This window comes from Watersipora subatra, chromosome 3 (genome assembly GCF_963576615.1).
Source record: "Watersipora subatra chromosome 3, tzWatSuba1.1, whole genome shotgun sequence".
Taxonomy (NCBI): domain Eukaryota; kingdom Metazoa; phylum Bryozoa; class Gymnolaemata; order Cheilostomatida; family Watersiporidae; genus Watersipora; species Watersipora subatra.
The window spans coordinates 67,608,481-67,623,203 of record NC_088710.1 but is presented as its reverse complement, the minus strand read 5'-3'; the positions used below and the strand labels follow the sequence as shown (position 1 = coordinate 67,623,203).

The window sequence follows — 14,723 nt, the reverse complement described above, 5'->3', positions numbered from 1 at the left end:
ATCATCCAGTGTATTCATCTTACCAACATCTCATCATACAGTGTATTCATCTTACTAACATCTCATCATACAGTGTATTCATTTTACTAACATCTCATCATGCAGTGTATTCATCTTACTAACATCTCATCATCCAGTGTATTCATCTTACCAACATCTCATCATACAGTATATTCATTTTACTAACATCTCATCATACAGTGTATTCATTTTACTAACATCTCATCATGCAGTGTATTCATCTTACTAACATCTCATCACACAGTATATTCATCTTACTAACATCTCATCATACAGTGTATTCATGTTACTAACATCTCATCATACAGTGTATTCATCTTACTAACATCTCATCACACAGTATATTCATCTTACTAACATCTCATCATCCAGTGTATTCATCTTACCAACATCTCATCATACAGTGTATTCATGTTACTAACATCTCATCATACAGTGTATTCATCTTACTAACATCTCATCATACAGTGTATTCATTTTACTAACATCTCATCATGCAGTGTATTCATCTTACTAACATCTCATCACACAGTATATTCATCTTACTAACATCTCATCATACAGTGTATTCATGTTACTAACATCTCATCATACAGTGTATTCATCTTACTAACATCTCATCATACAGTATATTCATCTTACTAACATCTCATCATCCAGTGTATTCATCTTACCAACATCTCATCATACAGTATATTCATTTTACTAACATCTCATCATACAGTGTATTCATCTTACTAACATCTCATCATACAGTATATTCATCTTACTAACATCTCATCATCCAGTGTATTCATCTTACTAACATCTCATCATACAGTGTATTCATCTTACCAACATCTCATCATACAGTATATTCATTTTACTAACATCTCATCATACAGTGTATTCATCTTACTAACATCTCATCATGCAGTGTATTCATCTTACTAACATCTCATCATACAGTGTATTCATCTTACCAACATCTCATCATACAGTATATTCATTTTACTAACATCTCATCATACAGTGTATTCATCTTACTAACATCTCATCATGCAGTGTATTCATCTTACTAACATCTCATCATACAGTGTATTCATCTTACCAACATCTCATCATACAGTATATTCATTTTACTAACATCTCATCATACAGTGTATTCATCTTACTAACATCTCATCATACAGTATATTCATCTTACTAACATCTCATCATCCAGTGTATTCATCTTACCAACATCTCATCATACAGTATATTCATTTTACTAACATCTCATCATACAGTGTATTCATCTTACTAACATCTCATCATGCAGTGTATTCATCTTACTAACATCTCATCACACAGTATATTCATCTTACTAACATCTCATCATCCAGTGTATTCATCTTACCAACATCTCATCATACAGTGTATTCATCTTACTAACATCTCATCATACAGTGTATTCATTTTACTAACATCTCATCATGCAGTGTATTCATCTTACTAACATCTCATCATCCAGTGTATTCATCTTACCAACATCTCATCATACAGTATATTCATTTTACTAACATCTCATCATACAGTGTATTCATTTTACTAACATCTCATCATGCAGTGTATTCATCTTACTAACATCTCATCACACAGTATATTCATCTTACTAACATCTCATCATACAGTGTATTCATGTTACTAACATCTCATCATACAGTGTATTCATCTTACTAACATCTCATCACACAGTATATTCATCTTACTAACATCTCATCATCCAGTGTATTCATCTTACCAACATCTCATCATACAGTGTATTCATGTTACTAACATCTCATCATACAGTGTATTCATCTTACTAACATCTCATCATACAGTGTATTCATTTTACTAACATCTCATCATGCAGTGTATTCATCTTACTAACATCTCATCACACAGTATATTCATCTTACTAACATCTCATCATACAGTGTATTCATGTTACTAACATCTCATCATACAGTGTATTCATCTTACTAACATCTCATCATACAGTATATTCATCTTACTAACATCTCATCATCCAGTGTATTCATCTTACCAACATCTCATCATACAGTATATTCATTTTACTAACATCTCATCATACAGTGTATTCATCTTACTAACATCTCATCATACAGTATATTCATCTTACTAACATCTCATCATCCAGTGTATTCATCTTACTAACATCTCATCATACAGTGTATTCATCTTACCAACATCTCATCATACAGTATATTCATTTTACTAACATCTCATCATACAGTGTATTCATCTTACTAACATCTCATCATGCAGTGTATTCATCTTACTAACATCTCATCATACAGTGTATTCATCTTACCAACATCTCATCATACAGTATATTCATTTTACTAACATCTCATCATACAGTGTATTCATCTTACTAACATCTCATCATGCAGTGTATTCATCTTACTAACATCTCATCATACAGTGTATTCATCTTACCAACATCTCATCATACAGTATATTCATTTTACTAACATCTCATCATACAGTGTATTCATCTTACTAACATCTCATCATACAGTATATTCATCTTACTAACATCTCATCATCCAGTGTATTCATCTTACCAACATCTCATCATACAGTATATTCATTTTACTAACATCTCATCATACAGTGTATTCATCTTACTAACATCTCATCATGCAGTGTATTCATCTTACTAACATCTCATCATACAGTGTATTCATCTTACCAACATCTCATCATACAGTATATTCATTTTACTAACATCTCATCATACAGTGTATTCATCTTACTAACATCTCATCATGCAGTGTATTCATCTTACTAACATCTCATCATACAGTGTATTCATCTTACCAACATCTCATCATACAGTATATTCATTTTACTAACATCTCATCATACAGTGTATTCATCTTACTAACATCTCATCATACAGTATATTCATCTTACTAACATCTCATCACACAGTGTATTCATCTTACTAACATCTCATCATACAGTGTATTCATGTTACTAACATCTCATCATACAGTGTATTCATCTTACTAACATCTCATCATACAGTGTATTCATCTTACTAACATCTCATCATCCAGTGTATTCATCTTACTAACATCTCATCATACAGTATATTCATCTTACTAACATCTCATCATACAGTGTATTCATCTTACTAACATCTCATCATACAGTATATTCATCTTACTAACATCTCATCACACAGTGTATTCATGTTACTAACATCTCATCATACAGTGTATTCATCTTACCAACATCTCATCATCCAGTGTATTCATCTTACTAACATCTCATCACGCAGTGTATTCATCTTACTAACATCTCATCATACAGTATATTCATCTTACTAACATCTCATCATACAGTGTATTCATCTTACTAACATCTCATCATACAGTGTATTCATCTTACTAACATCTCATCATACAGTGTATTCATCTTACTAACATCTCATCACACAGTGTATTCATCTTACTAACATCTCATGATACAGTGTATTCATCTTACTAACATCTCATCATACAGTGTATTCATCTTACCAACATCTCATCATACAGTATATTCATCTTACTAACATCTCATGATACAGTGTATTCATCTTACTAACATCTCATCATACAGTGTATTCATCTTACCAACATCTCATCATACAGTGTATTCATCTTACTAACATCTCATCATACAGTATATTCATCTTACTAACATCTCATCACACAGTGTATTCATCTTACTAACATCTCATCATACAGTGTATTCATCTTACTAACATCTCATGATACAGTGTATTCATCTTACTAACATCTCATCATACAGTGTATTCATCTTACTAACATCTCATCATACAGTATATTCATCTTACTAACATCTCATCATACAGTATATTCATCTTACTAACATCTCATCACACAGTGTATTCATCTTACTAACATCTCATGATACAGTGTATTCATCTTACGAACATCTCATCATACAGTGTATTCATCTTACTAACATTTCATCATACAGTGTATTCATCTTACCAACATCTCATCATACAGTGTATTCATCTTACTAACATCTCATCATACAGTGAATTCATCTTACTAACATCTCATCACACAGTATATTCATTTTACTAACATCTCATCATCCAGTGTATTCATCTTACTAACATCTCATCATCCAGTGTATTCATCTTACCAACATCTCATCATACAGTATATTCATTTTACTAACATCTCATCATACAGTATATTCATCTTACTAACATCTCATCACACAGTGTATTCATCTTACTAACATCTCATCATACAGTGTATTCATCTTACTAACATCTCATCATACAGTGTATTCATCTTACTAACATCTCATCATACAGTATATTCATCTTACTAACATCTCATCACACAGTGTATTCATCTTACTAACATCTCATGATACAGTGTATTCATCTTACGAACATCTCATCATACAGTGTATTCATCTTACTAACATTTCATCATACAGTGTATTCATCTTACCAACATCTCATCATACAGTGTATTCATCTTACTAACATCTCATCATACAGTGAATTCATCTTACTAACATCTCATCACACAGTATATTCATTTTACTAACATCTCATCATCCAGTGTATTCATCTTACTAACATCTCATCATCCAGTGTATTCATCTTACTAACATCTCATCACACAGTATATTCATCTTACTAACATCTCATCATACAGTGTATTCATCTTACTAACATCTCATCATACAGTATATTCATCTTACTAACATCTCATCATACAGTATATTCATCTTACTAACATCTCATCACACAGTGTATTCATCTTACTAACATCTCATGATACAGTGTATTCATCTTACGAACATCTCATCATACAGTGTATTCATCTTACTAACATTTCATCATACAGTGTATTCATCTTACCAACATCTCATCATACAGTGTATTCATCTTACTAACATCTCATCATACAGTGAATTCATCTTACTAACATCTCATCACACAGTATATTCATTTTACTAACATCTCATCATCCAGTGTATTCATCTTACTAACATCTCATCATCCAGTGTATTCATCTTACTAACATCTCATCACACAGTATATTCATCTTACTAACATCTCATCATACAGTGTATTCATCTTACTAACATCTCATCATACAGTATATTAATCTTACTAACATCTCATCATACAGTGTATTCATCTTACTAATATCTCATCACACAGTATATTCATCTTACTAACATCTCATCATACAGTATATTCATCTTACTAACATCTCATCATACAGTATATTCATCTTACTAACATCTCATCATACAGTATATTCATCTTACTAACATCTCATCATACAGTGTATTCATCTTACTAACATCTCATCATACAGTGTATTCATCTTACTAACATCTCATCACACAGTGTATTCATCTTACCAACATCTCATCATACAGTGTATTCATCTTACTAACATCTCATCATACAGTATATTCATCTTACTAACATCTCATCACACAGTGTATTCATCTTACTAACATCTCATCATACAGTGTATTCATCTTACTAACATCTCATCACACAGTGTATTCATCTTACCAACATCTCATCATACAGTGTATTCATCTTACTAACATCTCATCATACAGTATATTCATCTTACTAACATCTCATCACACAGTGTATTCATCTTACTAACATCTCATCATACAGTGTATTCATCTTACTAATATCTCATCATACAGTGTATTCATCTTACTAATATCTCATCATACAGTATATTCATCTTACTACTTGGACAGATTTTCGTGGAGGATTTCGAGGTAGCAACAGAGGTACTCCCAGAGGCTCATCAAGTACACGGGGCAGTTACTTTCATACTCGAGGTGGCGGCCATAGGTTTGATGACAGTGCCAGATTTGCTGGAGGCCGCGGTGGCATGTGAGTACTTGAACATTATTTCCTCAAATCCATTTTTTAACTGAAAAGCTTGGTTCTTTAGCTCACCACATCCTAGTATATATGATTCGAGACAAGATCTATGCTGTAGGATGAGCAATATAAGGCAAGAGAGAAGAACTTTCTCTCCACAGAGTTCTAGTAGCAGATACAGTAATGAGAATTCATCATCTGACCGGCGGTCCTATACTCCAAGATGTAAGTCAAAGTTTCTTGTGTCTGTATAACTTATCATTCGTTTGTATGAGTGTTAATATCAGTGTTAATATCAGTTTTCTCTTTTCCTACCTGACTTGGCTGTACTCACCTTTTCAGCAGGTATGTCGGAGAGTCGGGGCGGAATGGGTCGTGGAAGAGGCATGACACCTTATTACAGTAGCAGGGACAAGAATCCTAGATTAGGACCAACAACATCCCGAGATCGAGATCGGCCAAACCATTATCGATCTTACACAAAATAAGCATACCATAATGTAAACAATATGTATTATATTATATATATGTGTACATGAAATTGAGAATTGATAGGTCAATGTTGGTGTCAATAAATATACAGCGTATAAAATGTTTTTAATTCTATTCTGTGGCGCAAGTTCTCTATACCTCATCCCAATACCAACTTCAGCGCAATAGTCACTATGTTGACTCCTATTAGTGGGACTGCAAACAAATTTGAGATAAGTTCAAGACAACTAATAAAATGAATGAAGTAACGCACTTTTAACAATAAGGAAAATTCTATGAGCATATATATTATGGATTGCGAAATCAAGTGACATTCCTTAATTAAACCACAAAAGAAGCTATAGCAAATCTGTGGTTGCATCGAGAAATTGTAAATATTATGTACATGTTATAGTAATGCATATGCGGAACTTTCCAAAAATTGACATATTCAGACTTGTCTCCTCGGTATAATAAAGTAAGATAACTCTGATTGTAATAATTTCATCTACATGGTCATTGTATTTTTGGGATTTAGTGCATTTCTTTAGCGCAACTTGGGTGGGATGTATACATTCAGGCTTAGGGTAGAATAACATTAAATTATACAAAAGTATTACCACAGTATTAAGACACCAAATGCACACGTTACAATTTTAAAATGTGCTAACCTATTTGAGTAGCACAGAGCATCGACTGCAGCAGGCTACATCAAATAACCAGCTGCTGGTCACCGGTATATTTATAGCTATCTGTTACCAATGTTACAAGGCATGCGCAGGCTGTCCCAATTAATAGATGCCATGCTACTGGTTAACAAAGTTGCCTTATAAGCTAAAGAGAAATGACATGCATGTCATTGTTTTCAGATGACCAGCCTATTCCTATGGGTGTACCAAAAAGTTTTCTTCCCACATGGCACACTCAGCAGCTTGCCCACAAGAGGGCCATATAGCTATGGTATGTCTATGACAAATGGTTAGAAATACACTCAAACTATGACATACTAAACAATTATTTCTACAGTTTTCTTCATATGTCAAAATTGTCATATGTTGACGCAAATACTCTTACAAGATTAGCCCTATAATATACGCAGCCCTTATAAAACATTTTACAGCAAAAAATACTTAATGATACCTAATTGAAGTAGTCAGCTATATTTAGCATTAAATAAATGCGTTATATGTAAAACACCGTGTGTAAAAACTAAACATGCGAACATAGAAATTACATAGAAAAACTAGACTAATAAAATAATGATAAGCTTTATATAATTATTGTAACTAGACTAATAAAATAATGATAAGCTTTATATAATTACTGTACAGCTGAGAAGTGATAATGGAAGTATAGATTCAGAGGTAAAGGGACAATAAAGACATGTGGTGTTACTGTAACCGCGACTAGATTAATATATATCAGCCGAGTTGATTTAGACACTGTTTTATGTTTAGTTTCTCATCTTCACTAGCTTTTTAATTTTTCGCTAACGACTGGTGTTTTAAAAAACTTTGAACATCGTATCTTGAGTTGAATATTTGCTTTTAATTTGACTTTGTATGTCATAAGTCAAGGTTTCACTATGATAATACCAGATCAGATGCTACCATAAGATATCTAAATATCTATAGACAAAAAGGCAAATAAAATAGAATCCACTTGCGATCAAATTTCAAACTGTTTTGTTACACTACAGAAACATCACCTTTTTGCATAACATTTTTGCGAATGATTAAGAATGCAATAACTTCAGAGCGACACTGTAAATATAGAATAGAAAAATCAAACAGAAAAACATGATCTTCTAAGCCTGTGTAGAGATTGGAGCCATTCTTACAAAGACTAAACCTATTAAGGAGAACAGCTAACATTTTATTTTGTCAAGGGAGGACCAGTTTCTTTGATGTAGGAAGCATTTTACGAAAGCTATTATTAATAAATAGAAATATTTTCAACTTTCATCTTATACTATGGCATAATATGTTGACAGGGTAACAAACAGACGGATTACATAAACCTATGACCAATATGATTGTGAATGAACATTATAATGAGGTGCAAACTTACTTCTTACAACTGTTCTTATAGATTTTATGAGGTTTAGTAGTTGTGACTTCATTCCGGGTTCCTCTCCGAAGCCAGGTGCTTCAGCAGGACCAACTAAATAAAGTAAACCATAAGATGGTTGACATAGTTGGATTGCTTCTCCATTTAATATAAACTAATTGGCTGTAGCTCTCCGTAACACGTCCACATGTGACCTTAGCAGCAGTTTGTATAACGTGCAGATAACTTCTTATCCTCTGGTTTAATACGACCTCCCAGTAAGGAACAGCAAAGAGGATATTAATAAACTATTTTGATTATTCCTTCAGTGTGCTCTAGAAATGATTGTGATATTATGACACAAAAAGAGGAAAATTTTTGCTTTCTAAAGTTCACCACACCAGAGTTTGTGCCTATAAACATTTAAGTATTTAAGTTTAGAACTCAGAATTTCTGTTCTAGAGGCTTATAACAAAATTACCACCTCCAACCTTGACACAAAGAATAATTTAAAACGCAAATCAATTATTCAATTATTATCTTTATGCTGATTGGATTCAAAATATTTTAAATTCATTTAGTTTTAATTGAACATGATAGGCCATATTTTAAAGGTTAACTGACAGTGCAAAGCATCCTTACATGACTGGGGTTTAAATAATATTTTAGAGTAATTTTGACCAAATACTAGATTTTATCAACATTTTTATGTCATAAAAGAGGACAGAAAACTTCACAGTCTTTGCACAATATCTACTAAAAACTGCTGCAATGCTAATAGGTGTATTAAAATTCCTCGTCTTTTAACTATATTATCTAAAAACTGTCCGATCAAAATCCTATTTCAAGAAAGCGAAACATGTATTAGTAGGTATTAAACAGATGACTTCCCTGAATAGCTAATTTTTACCGACAACATTTTCAATTTTATATTTGTGCGAAGAAAAAATTTGTCACTAGCGTAGTCCACGAAATGAAACACACAAGCCGATTGGTGTACTTCTATAATCAGCATATTATAATTATCTGCCATGCAGGGTAACCAAAACACGGAGCATGGCAGCTAGAGAGGGAAAATGTAGTAGAATGGCAGCCAACAAAATATGGCGCCTTACAGTGCCTCGCGTTGCGTGTTCACAACTCGAGTTGTACAACTCGAGTTGCACAACTCGAGTTGTGAACACGCAACGCGACTTTTCAAAAGTAAGGTGCAATATACTGGTATTACGGTAGCATAACCGTAGATCTGGTTATATTAACAATGGTATATTAATAGGCACCCGTTAGCTAATAGAAATTAAACTATGTATGTACTGTAAAACTAAAACTAATAGCGAATTATTAGAATTATACTGTGCCGAGTTTGCAACTCGAGTTGCACAACTCGAGTTGTACAACTCGAGTTTGTAAATATAACTCGAGTTGTACAACTCGAGTTGCACAACTCGAGTTCATCAAAACCCAAGCCGAGTTCTTTAAACAGCAACTCGAGTTCAACAACTCGGCTTGAGAACATCTCATCGTTTCATTTTCTCTAGCTATATGGAATTTTTTGTGCATCATTAAACGCCGTTGAAATAATTTCTATGTTCATTTTGGTGTTCATTCAGTTTCTTGTCAGATTCTAGAGAGATGACTCTTTTTTTATTTGAAAAAGAAGTTGCCCGGCTGGCTGCGAATTTCTTTTTCCCAAACAGGTTTACATACGGCAGTAAAATTTTGGCTCATGATTGGCTTTAGTAATTGAGTTTTAGTAACCAAAACTTACATCATTACATTAGAAATCAATAGTTATAATTAGAAAGGAACACAAAATTCTAAATAACGTAGCAAAACTGATGTTATCATTCAAAAAGTGCTGTTAAAACGTAAGAGGCGCTCACTTAAAACTCATTAATTTAAGCCATTTTGAATAATATTTTGGAATTTTGTGTTCCTCTCTAATTATAACTATTGACTTTCAATGTAATGATGTAGGTTTTGATTACTAAAACTCGATTACTAAGCCAACCATGAGCCAAAATTTTACTGCCGTGTGTAAACCTGTTTGGGAAAAAAAAATTCGCTGCTCGGTTCTCATATAGATTGTTTTTAGTTTGCTTTTTACATTCTACAATTGTTTTTGTCTCTTTATATTTATAGAAATGAATATGCGCAAATCTCGCCAATATATAATTTAAATATGTATACATATTTAAATCATTATTATTATTATTAATATTAAATTTCTGTAAATTAGACACCCCAATTACTCACTTTGCTTTCTTTACGAACCCGTGTTAGTTTTGCGTATAGGTAACACAACTCGAGGTCATAAACCCAGGCCGAGTTGTACAATTCGGCAACTCGAGTTGGACAACACGGCAACTCGAGTTGTACAACTCGAGTTGTGAACACGCAACGCGAGGCACTGTAAGGCGCCATAAACAAAAGCACTTTTGTCTTGCATTCACGCATTGGCTAATCGTCAGCATTGACATCGTAGACAATACATCTTTGTTTTGCCTAAAAAATGAACTGCTCCCATCACAATTTGAAGCTTTCATTACAAGTGTTTTTGTCTTTAAAAGTGGCTTTTCACTCTTCTAACATCAAAATCATTGCTGAAAAACTAAATATCTTGATTATATCGTTAGATATAGATGTAATTTTAAATTCTTGTCAATTAACCTTTAATAGCTAACTTAAGCATAAGCAATTGTTTTGTGTGACCCAATGTAGAGTTGTTGGAACTAGAGAAAATTGGGTAGGTGGCAAAGCTGGAACAATTGACAATAATTACTTCCCACAAAAAGACCTTTGAAGGCAAAAGTTAAATGGCAAAGTGAAGAGCCTATACTAATAATATAAATCAGTGGCCAGAACGTACCATAAAAGAGAACTGTAAGAAACAACACAATAACAAAATGGTACGGCGGATTGATGATGGCTGGTTGAAACCGCATGTTGAGTAAATACATAGAAAAGTAAGTAGGATAGTTCCACTCAAGGCTGCTTCATCACAAGCGAAAGAAGGACAGACCTGTCATGGACTATAGACATCAGGTCAACTAATATGTGCATAGGAATTCTGGTAGTGATGTGGCAGTGCAACAGAAGAAGCTGGGAGAAAAGAGAAAAACAGGTGGCATTGTTTGTTTACTCAACCTCCAAAAGGCCTATCTGCAGCTTTATGTGGAGGTCTCAGTGCATAGATTTCAGACTGTATGTTTCAACCACGAGCTATATCGGATGGAACGAGGGTTTTGTACTAAATGCTGCTCGCTAGACTATGACAATGATTTGGGCTAAAGTTTCTTCAACTCATAAGGCTGTGCATAGCAGAACTGATCATTATGTAGATGACACATCGGTTAAACGATCAGTAGTACCCGAGTCATGACTAAACCAACATCTGCAAATGTATGGCTCGATTTTGAAGGGCTTGTGAGACCAATTGACACTGCAAGAGTTCTTCAAGAGTAAAAAGTCCCTGTCAGGCTGCCTCGAATGGCGCAGATATAGTAAGAAACCTCAAACTCAGCCAACAGTTACCAAAAACATGTTCGAGAATATAGTGAAGGCATGTCACCCATGTAAGCGAATTGACCCTGTTCCAGCTCATTGGAGGACCCGATAAATAGGGGTGGGGAGTAACTGGCAGAAACTAGCTATAGGAATAAATCCCTATAATGGAGTATTGTATCTTACTGGCATTGATTATAAGTCTTCAAGGTATATCACGTAGAAAAAACTAACGAATAAAATTACAGCATTGATTACAAAACATATGGACCGTATATTCTCAGAAAGAGGGCTACCAAGTGAGATACTTCATCAATAAACAGCTCCTCTATGTTAAAGCCTGAAAGCCTGAGCTAGAAAAGTAGCGTGTAAACCTGTTGACCGACAAGTTAAAAACCTGCAGAGATTGTCTTACCCTCAACTACTTACATTATATGCATGGGTATCTTTCCTTTAATATCCTAATTACTATCACATATAGAATAATTAACTATTGTTCATAGTCGCCTATATCCAGCATTCTTTTTTCTTCCTGTTTTAATGCCTCTATGAGTTAACAATACTAATTATTACTGCAACACGAATCTGATGACATCTGCACATTCAACAAAACCCGATTTTCTGCTGCACTTGTAAGGTTTTAGGTAATAAGGTGGTCAAATGGAATCATCGCAACAAGAAAATGTTAACTCGCTCCGGAGGATGTATTGCGGATGTTGTGTTGGCATAACAGCTCATGAAACATTGAGGATATTGTTCCATGTGAAGAACTGTTCAGATACCAAACACATGTATTAGAACAAACAATGTCCACAAAATGAGATGTGCCACTATATCATTCTAAGATTAGAGACCAAATATCTGTAAAACCAAACAATCCAAAATATAATACAGTTTGAGAAACAAGGACGATTTCTAATTTAGTTTCTAAAACAGCAGTAAAGATAGAGAAAGAAATTAGGTGTGTACAGGAAATTATACTGTGTTGAAGGCAGCCAGAGGAACAACAGCCAGTAACAGTAGACTATGTATGAGCTTAGCTGTGATCCAAAAGTTGAACATGTGCATTGAGCCTGCTGCACAGGATGCAAAAAGTAAAGCCATAGCTGTTAACCCTGTTCAGGCCAACCAAGTCAAGAGTTTGTAGGCCACCCTCTTGGTTAGCAGATTTTGTTGTTAGTGATCTTAGAAATTAGAAGGGATGTAGTTTACATAGAAAAAATAGTTAATGCTAGCTTTTTCAGTTTGATCTGATTGTGTGTTATGCCATCACATTATGTCTTTGCTTCCACATCTGTTTTTGAAATATATGTATGTTTTAGGAAGAGGGTGTCATGGATAGTCAGCGCAGAACCAGGAAATGCTTTGTCGCATTCATGTAAACTTGTAGTTCTCAACCTGAGTTTGGTTCAACCCCAGAGATTTAGTGAAGAGTAATCATGAATTTGGCAAAAATAGCATATTTTAGTTCATTCACTTATATATATATACAGACATTTTCAGCTACAAAAGGTTTGGTTGTTGTACACATATTTGCAGGATTCAGTACATCCAACAAGGTTAAGAACCATTGGAATAAACAAACACTTTTGCTACAAAGTAAATATAGACTCAAGTGAGATGTTTCACAAAATTCTTGAAAAGTTGGCGTCAATGTTGCTAGTTCATGCACGGAGTATCCTACATCTTAGGTAAGTACCTTAACATTAAACATTATAGTATTATAGATGTCACACCAAAATTACTTACGTTTTGATAAAAATCTTTTATCGTGCAGTACGCATACAGCGTTTAAACATAATAAGATTGCTTCTAACAAAGAATAGATACCAAATGCCATCTTAAAAGCGATTTTCGCGTCGTCGTGCTTCAAAATTACGATGCCAACATCAACGTTTGCTGTGTATATGACTCGTCGGAAGATTAACTGGTCTACATTTGAAACGGTCGATTTAATACGTTGTTCTCTATGTTAAACGGGCGATGTAACCGTCCAGCATGTTAAGCGAACGGTGCGATTGTCGACATTCCAATAGCAGACAACTTCAATTTTTTTTAATGTACAAAATACCTATCTACGTTTTAAGATCAATAATGTAATAAGGCAAGTTTATAACGACAAAGTGTTTCCATGCTTTACCTATGAGTGTCAAGAGAAGCCAGGAAATGGCAAATAAAATTTTCAAACACCTAGTGCGCCCAATGGGAACACACAGACAATTGTAGCCTGTCTTGACAAGCTGTTGTTTTTGCGTAGTTGTCCCCCCGTCGAGCGGTGAGCAACAACAGCTTGTCACAAGACGTACTGCACCTGATGCATCAGCTGCACTTATAAGGAGTTATTCTCTTCCGTCTATGCGGCTTGGTTGCGATGTTATGTCGGTCGCTCCATTGGTAATCATAACGAATTTTGCGCAAAAATTTATGTAGAAAAAATAAGATTATAACGTTTAACCAGCGACCAGTCTCTGCGGTAAACTTTAGTAGAACTTGAGAACTTAGGTAACAACAGCGACTAAACATGTCGTTATTTGTGCGCTCAGTCAGTTTTATTTCTATTTTTGTACCAGTCAGTTTTATTTGTTCTAATGGATTTCATTTTCAGTTTATTTTATTCTTAAGTTCTACTAAAGTTTATCACAAAAACTGGTCTTTGGTTAAACGTTGTAATCTTGTTTTTTTTCTACATAAATTCTTGCGTGAAATCCGTTATGATTACCAATGGAGCGACCGACATAACATC

General features: G+C 34.0%; 2 protein-coding genes across 2 annotated transcripts in view; one reads left to right on the top strand and one right to left on the bottom strand.

The window, feature by feature from the left end:
- The window catches only part of LOC137390912 (protein virilizer homolog), a 46,545-nt gene extending 40,003 nt beyond the window's left edge, over window positions 1-6,542 (top strand). The window contains exons 33-35 of the mRNA XM_068077228.1: window positions 5,827-5,965; window positions 6,075-6,181; window positions 6,302-6,542. Of these exons, the coding sequence (XP_067933329.1) occupies window positions 5,827-5,965; window positions 6,075-6,181; window positions 6,302-6,444 (389 nt within the window). The 3' untranslated portion in view covers window positions 6,445-6,542. The remainder of the gene's footprint in view (window positions 1-5,826; window positions 5,966-6,074; window positions 6,182-6,301) is intronic.
- LOC137390100 (immediate early response 3-interacting protein 1-like) lies at window positions 6,459-13,874 on the bottom strand. Its single transcript, XM_068076351.1, has 3 exons — window positions 13,730-13,874; window positions 8,498-8,590; window positions 6,459-6,643 (listed from the first exon to the last, which is right to left on the bottom strand). The coding sequence occupies exons 1-3, from the start codon at window positions 13,818-13,820 to the stop codon at window positions 6,588-6,590; spliced, it is 240 nt and encodes a 79-aa protein (XP_067932452.1). The 5' UTR covers window positions 13,821-13,874; the 3' UTR covers window positions 6,459-6,587.
- Window positions 13,875-14,723: the final 849 nt, after the last annotated feature.